Consider the following 7,785-nt stretch of genomic DNA (forward strand, 5'->3'; position numbering starts at 1 on the left):
AGAGACATGCATTCCTATACACACCCCACATAGACACAGATACCAGACATGCAGCATACATTTGCATAAATACATTGCCACTTACACGTGTACACATCCATATCACACACCACTTATTGGCATGCACATCAGCTTGCCGCCAGTCTCTCACTTTCCAACACAGGAGCCTGTGTTTATATTATTAGGACAGCTGACCCCCTAAGCCTGGCTGGTTTTCCTCACTTGTGCTATTTCCCACATGGAGTTTCTCACTATGCTTATTTCCATTTGCTTAGTTCTCAGTTATCAAGAATTCAACCAGCTTCAATTCTGCCACTGTCCAACTCACTTGATTATTGTAAGCAAAGCAGTGTCATTGGCCTCCCAGGAGCCTGCAGGCCAGCTCCTATCCTGAACCTGGAGTTAGGTGTTGGTCAGGGCTTGCCTTTCACCTTGAGGCTGGTGATGGTTTTCCTGTTGGATCACCTGTGCTTTTCTTGATTTGCTGTTATGTGGGAATGTATCTTCTAGCACTCCTTAGTAAAGGCACATAGAAGTGATGTTTTGAACCTATGTATCCTTTACGTGACAGTTTGGCTAGGTATGTAAATTAGACAGTCACTTCCATGCAGTTGTGTGAGGCTCTGCTCCCCACTCTGCTGGTGCTGGGTACTTTACCCATGACCTGTTTTTCTTTTACAGCTTCTGTGATCTCCCATTGTCTTAAGCACTATGAGATCTCATCGTAGCTTGGTCTTTTCATGCATTGTTGGCTGGAGCTATTAAATATGAAAGCCCAGCTCTCCAATTCCAGAACATTATTTTAAATATCTGTTCACAGCTCTTCATTGCATCTTCTGTTCTCTTTCTGGAACCCCTTCCAGGTGGGAGGCTACTCAGGATGCTCCTCTATCAGCCATCTATTTATTGTAACTTCCTTAACTTTTCTCTCTACTTCTTTTTTTTTATATTGAACCTTAAGAGTAGGACAAAGGATGTACTAATTCAGCAGTGATACTCACTAAACATTATGTTGGAAATGAACTATGAACTATACAATTTGGGGGGAGAGGGATTGGGAGAGAAAAGCTGGGAGAAAATGAGGGAGAGGTGACAGGTAATGTACTCATTACCTGGCTTATATAATTGTAGACCCTCTGTACGTTTCTGCCTGGGCTGGCTTCAGAATGCTATCCTCAGATCTCAGCTTCCCAAGTAACTAGGATTATAAGCATGAGCCATCGGTGCCCAGCTAAGTAATTTGTTTTGAGAACACACACAGGAAGCCATTGGAGAGTGAGTGGCAAGGTACATAATGTCCCCATAACCCATGGTTATGCAGGTTTCCTGAGATACTATGAGTCTCAGAGAGAACAAGCTGACTTCTGAGGTTCTGTGCTACTCACTGGAGGAAGCGAGGAATCTGAGACCTCGGGTCTGTGCTACCTGCGTAGCTGTGGGTAGTCCTCTGCCACAAAGGAATGGGAAGTGGCAATGAGACCATCGTGGCCTTGAGAATAGCTGCCACTGGAGAGCAGAGGTGGAAGGGGAAGGGGAAGAGGCATCAAATATGCCAGGGGCACTTTGAGCACTGCAAGTAAGGAAAACAAGACCACTAGATGCCTGGAGTTCTGCTGTGGCCTTACTCCACCTAGGCAGGAGCCAATCCAGTGAGACAAGGCCACTGGGGCAGGTCAGAGCTGAGGCTCACCCATCCTCTGCAACCTTAGTGAGCAGTAAGCATCATCAACGCCACAGAATCCTACAGAGCTGTGACCTTAGCCTTGCTTGTCTTCCAGAGGCAGCCCAACAGGAAAAGTGGAGCAGAGAGCTCGCTAACTGGCGGGCTGTTGTTGGGGAACATGATCGGCTCATGAAGGACTGGAGGAAGGCGTGGGTATGTATTTTGCCATCCCAGAGGTATCTTACCTTGGCCCCACAATTGTTAGTAGGCCTCTCACTTCCTCTCAGCATGAAGAGTAGTTCTGTTTTTGTATCGTGCCACCATGGGAGAATCCTGGATCAAGCAATCAAGGAATGCCTGAGGTAGGATTAGGAGCCCTGCACAGGCCGGTGACTGGACAGGAACTCTGCAAGTCACCACTTTGAGGCAAGCAGGAAATCTGCAAATATGGGACTGCCTCCTGGTGGCTCTTAGCTGGGTACTGAGGGGCAGAAATGGCAATATGGGTCCATCCCTCACAGGGTCAGTCACCAGCTCCAAACCTGCAGAAGTCAGACTGACCCAGTCAAGACTTTCACATATCGGGGAGACTGTCTAGATCACAGGTGTGTCTGAGTCACTGCTGTGGCCTCTGACTGCCATCAGAGACTTGGCCAGAGGTAGATACAGGGGTCTCCATTAGCTCAATGCCTCAAAGTGCTATGGTCATATGGTTGCCAGGCAACAGGGTTGCCAGCCAGGGGTAAGCATGCATAGTTGGCCTTTCGTATTGGAGGACATGCATATCTCCTTTTCCAACTCCTTCTGGAACATCTATTCTGGGTAGCCTGGGATGACCTGAACCCCTGTGTGAAGAAGCAGTACCAAGAGGTGGAACTGGTGATTGCTTCTTTGCTTTCCTGTCCTCTGAGAAAACTTCATCCTTAACACTCCAAGCATTGGTCCCACATGGAGATGTTCAGCTCTGCTACATCTCAGACATCTATGGGACAAACTAGGCTGAGCAGGTAAAGCCTATGTGTTCTCCCAAGATTTCAAAGATCTCCTTCTTCTTTCAGGAAAGCTGTAGCAAGGACACCTTTTAGGTATCAGGAGACCGCTCCCAGCGCAGATCCTGAGCTGATCCTAGCTGCTGGCTACAGACACCCACTCCTGCAGAAAGCCCCGTACTCAAAGCAGCAAGCTGTTCTGCATTGGCTGGCTGTGCACAACCATCTGATTGGCTACTCCGAGAGGCTGGGCAGTAGACACACTGACTCCCAACTGAGCCTGGGAGTGTAATCAGGACCTTTTGAAAAGTAGGTACTAATGCAGGACAGAAGGGCATGTCTGGCAGACACATGTGACCAGGTGCTTAGGAGGCTACAAACCAAAGCAAGTGTCCTGTGAGAACAGCGGAGTGAAGGCTCCTCCGCTCCAGGTGGCCACCCCCGTCTAATTCCAAGACTTCACGTTAATTCATACATTTGTTCCTCCCTCAGGACAGAAAGCAGGGCTGATGTTGCCCACTCCCCACATGATTTCACAGAGGCAAGTCCAGCCCACTGATCTGTCAACCTAAAGTGCTAGCCATTTCACCCCCAGCTGTCAATCCTGGGCCAGGAAAAAAGACTCCAGGTGAAATCCTTTGCCTATACCTTGACTGAAGATGAGGTGCAGTCTTAGTATGTACATGGGGGAGGCGCTCTGCACAGTCTGTGTATCATCTTCACTAATCTCTGAACATTGGCTGTGAGTGTTTTGAAAGTGCCATATGCTCTTCCTGCCTGTGAGTGTTTCCCTGTCCATCCTCTCCTGCAACAGGACATCAGACTCTAGAGGTGGAAAAGCCAAGCAGCTCAATTATGCAAATCTTCTGGTGCCACATTAAACTGTTCTGACAGTGTGTAAATGGTGAGAGTTTTCTTATACTTGCTTCTGTGTTTCTAATTATTAAAGATGTTTACTGAAGACTCTGTTATTGTGTGTGAACTTGTGAAGGCTTGGCCCGAGAGCTTCCTGGTCTTTAATCTTAGAGACATGTCTGTTCTTGACTGAAAAGAGTTTACACAGGTATCATTAAACCAAAACCTCTGTTACAAACAAAGCCACCCGCTGTGTGACACAGGGAGACACTGTATATCCCTTCAGTTACGCACCACTTCCCTTCTTACTGGGGCAGGATGGGTCTAGAAACAGCCTTGTGATGAGTGTACCTGTTCCAACCGGTCACTTTCTAGATCCAGCATGAATGACCATCCTGTACCTGGGTTCCAGGCAGACTCGTGCACTCTGTTTCCCACATAGAGCTGAAAAGGCCAGACAGTACCCAGTCACCTGTTCACCCAGTCCTGCCAAGCTGCCATTGTCAGCTCAACCATCTTGTGGAACTAGCCCTGGGGACAAGTGAGTGCGCACAGGTGATGTTCTCTGCTAAGTGATGTCAGTCCTTTGGATACAACTGGTACCACTCTAACTGCGGCACAGAGGGACAAATGTCACACGGTCACTTCCCAGTGGCCGTGCCCAGCTTTCCATACTAGGATATCTGAAGGGATCTCCCATGCCACCCCAGCCAGCCTCCAACTAGAACCCACAACCTTTAGCAATCTCTTACACATTCTTCTCACTGGCAATGATTCCAAATGAAATGTATTGTCTTTTGGATGGGATCCCAAATGTACCAACTAATTTATGAAGGCCTAAGTGTTATCCATATAATCAAACCTGCTGACTCTTAGTAAGTCTGGTAATGTATGGATCTCATGTTTGACTGGGGGCATTTCTAGGTAGTCTACACTTTATCACTGCTGTGGGAAATCAGCCCCGCCCAAAGCTGGTATTGCTTTCCACACATGTACCTTCTATTGAGCTACCTTAAAAGGCCCTTATACAACTCCAGTAATATTTTTATTTCTCTTCAGGTTTCTGGATATAAGCATGTTTCTCAATCTCAGTATTAACAGCTAGGTGTAATCTTTTTAGGTGACTGATTACTACTGAACATGAACTCCCCTGTCCATCCATCTTAGTAACTATTCAGAGAAAAAAAATTCCTGTGTCTTTTCCCTACATTATCTTTTCTTCTTGGTTTTGTGCTTTTTGGTGCTGATCCAGGGTCTTGAACTCAGCACGCTGTCCCTGAGCTTTTTTTTACTCAAGGCTAGCTTTCTACTACTTGAGCCACAGCTCCACTTCTAGCTGTGTGTGTGTGTGTGTGTGTGTGTGTGTGTGTGTGTGTGTGTGTGTGTGTGTGTGTGTGTGTGTGTGTGTGTGTGTGTGTGTGTGTGTGTGTGTGTGTGTGTGTGTGTGTGTGTGTGTGTGTGTGTGTGTGTGTGTGTGTGTGTGTGTAATTGGAGATTAGAGTTAGAGTCTCGCAGACTTTCCTGCCCCAACTAGCTTCAAACCACAATCCTCAGGTCTCAGGTCTCAGCTTCCAGGGTAACTAGGATTACAGGCATGAGCTACTGGCACCTGGATTTTTTCTGTTTTCTTTCTTTTTTTTCCCCTTCCACTTTCTGTTTTTGAGACTGGATCTTAGTAAGGAGCTCAACCTAGTCTCAAACTAGTGATTCTCCTGCCTTAGCCTCCCAAGTGCTGGAATTAGAAGCATAGGCTACAATCCCTCTGCTTATTAATTAGGAAAATTTCCAAATGAAAATATACCAAAGAAGCCTAACCATACCTGGACTTATTTTTGTGTGTGTGTGTGTGTGTGTGTTTTTTTTGAATGAAATAAGAAAAAGCAATTGCCCCAGGCATGGTGGTGCATGCCTGTAATACTAGCACTAGAAAGATAAAGGCAGGAATACCAGGTGTTTATAGCCAGTCTGGACTTTACAGTGAGTTCCAGAGCAGCCAGGGCTACCTAGAAAGACTCTTTTTCTTTTCTTTTTTTTTATTGTGAAAATACTGTACAGAGGGGTTACAATTACATGGGCAAGATAATGAGTACATTTCTTATCAAGCATTGTAGCCTCCTCCTTTACTTCCCCTTCCCATCCCATCCTCCCCCGCCCCCCCAATCCTCCTCCCCCCCTCAACAAAGTTGGAAAGTTCATTTTCGACATAAGGACTTGTATGTCTCGTTGCAATGGGTCCACCTGTATCCCTATTTAAACGATTTGTTTTTTCCCTTCCCCTCCACAAATTATAACAACATCAAATACAGTGAAAGCAGGGGTTATCTTTAAAAAAAAAAAAAAAAGAGTGGGAAGGAGAAAGGAAGGGAGCAGAGAGCAGAGAAAGGGAGAGGAAGTGGGAGAGAAAAAAATTAAAGAATTGAACAGAGACAACAACAGCTATAGCTGGTGGAGAGAACAGATTTCAGATTTCAATCAGGCCAGTTACTAAACAAAACAGTATCTCCCCTCTTAGAGAAAATACATTATAGTACTGACTTGGTACAGTATGTGAGCTAGTATATTTAGTATACAACATAAAATTTTGGGATTCAAAACAAGAAAGTGTAACCCCACATTTAGTGGTTACGCAGTGCCTAAGACATGGAATGCAGCAGATGTACTTCAAGGCAGCCATTACAAAAGAATAGAGGTTTCTATAAATAGGAAGCATATGGAAGAAGGGCTTAGAAGATTTGAGATGGAGAAAAACCAGTGAACTTGGACTTGAAATCATTTAACATGAAATGACTGCAGCCAGCTTTGTTGGAACCACCACAGCTACCTTCAAAGAAACCCTGCTGAGTTTTTCTGCCATGGTTTTCCAGCAAACTATAAATAGGCAAAACCATTTTAGTGGTATGTTGAACTTTCCAATGTAATCTTGGTGTACCAGGAATGTGCCTGCCCGTTTGACAAATCAGGAACTGTTCAGCTTATATAAAGTCACCTTTGTCCTATTTTATATATGCAGTTGAACTTCTGACACACTATGTAGTCTAGCTACTGCCCAGGACCATACTGCTACAGGAAGTCTCCCAATAAGTTGCACTTTATGCACTTTTAGATCCACCTGACTCCTCAATCTGATGACACCTTGTAGCTAGCTGTGCACCTGGCCCAGGCTACTCCAGAACAAAGACAAACCAATGGAAATTATTCAATTTGAGGGAAGGTAGAAAAGGTCTGAAAACATAGGCAGAATCTCAGAGAACTGTAGGGCAACAGAAAGCAAACCAACATGAGAATCATGGATATGCAGAAGACAATGAAAGAAACGCATAAATTATTTTGAAATAACAGTGCTCAACTTCCCAAATTAGATGAAAATACAAATCCCTAGAATCAAAACCCATAACCTATTCAAAGTAGGGTAACACAGAGATTCACACTAGACACTCGGAATCACACCACTGATGGTAAAAACAAAACAAAACAAAAGTATGCAAAGAATAAAGGAAAGCCAAGTCATATAAAGTAGACCAACAATATGATTGACATCTAACTTTTCATTCATGTGTTCCCAGACATACTTAGAATCCAGTCTTAGTACAGGGGTGACCTTGATTATCAATGGCTCTTTCTCTATCCTCTGCTACTTACGATTCAGCACTCCCAGTAACATAACTATGATTCCTAGCAAAATCTCAACATAAAAATTTGAGATTCAAAGAAACAAGAAAGTATAGCCCCTCCTCAACTACCGTACACCAAATACTCTATAAAGTACATCACAAACAAGATGCAACAAGAAACTTCCTGCAAACTCCCTGGAAGACTACATGCTAAAAAAATTTTTTAAAATTAAAAAAAAAATCAGTGCTTGAAGAACATTTCCCAAACTTTTCTAGGTAGGCTAATCAAAACACTCATTCTGAGAGTCCTCAAAGTTAAGGCATGTGAGACATGAGGGAAGTCCAAAGCTAACTACTAAGGGAAGGCTGTCTTTGTCCATAGGTAAAAGAGTATCAATTCTCACCAAAGTCCTGGATTGCTCTGGAAACACTGATGCAGAATGATGACATTCCAGGCTTTTATCAAGCTGATACAAGCTGAGAGAGGTCACTTTTCGGAAAGACTGCCTAATAGGAAAGAAGTGTTAAGCTTTGATATAAGTAATCAGACATGTCATGAATCTTCTTGCATGAATAATATTGCCCAAATTTATGAAATCATCAAGGGATTTAAATATAGGCTCAATCCTGGATGATGATAGTGTAGGAAATATGTATTTAGTCTTTG

General features: G+C 44.3%; 1 protein-coding gene across 3 annotated transcripts in view; it reads left to right on the forward strand.

Annotated features, from left to right (window-relative positions):
* LOC138834704 (semaphorin-4D) overlaps window positions 1-3,607 on the forward strand; it is a 107,002-nt gene extending 103,395 nt beyond the window's left edge. For all 3 annotated transcript variants that reach the window (XM_070033341.1, XM_070033338.1, XM_070033339.1), the window contains 2 exons: window positions 1,779-1,876; window positions 2,722-3,607. In XM_070033341.1, coding sequence (XP_069889442.1) covers window positions 1,779-1,876; window positions 2,722-2,748 — 125 coding nt within the window. In that variant the 3' untranslated portion in view covers window positions 2,749-3,607. The remainder of the gene's footprint in view (window positions 1-1,778; window positions 1,877-2,721) is intronic.
* The last annotated feature ends 4,178 nt before the right edge of the window (window positions 3,608-7,785 follow it).

The sequence above is a fragment of the Dipodomys merriami genome, unplaced genomic scaffold (genome assembly GCF_024711535.1).
Source record: "Dipodomys merriami isolate MVZ:Mamm:240054 unplaced genomic scaffold, mDipMer1.0.p SCAF_22, whole genome shotgun sequence".
Classification (NCBI taxonomy): domain Eukaryota; kingdom Metazoa; phylum Chordata; class Mammalia; order Rodentia; family Heteromyidae; genus Dipodomys; species Dipodomys merriami.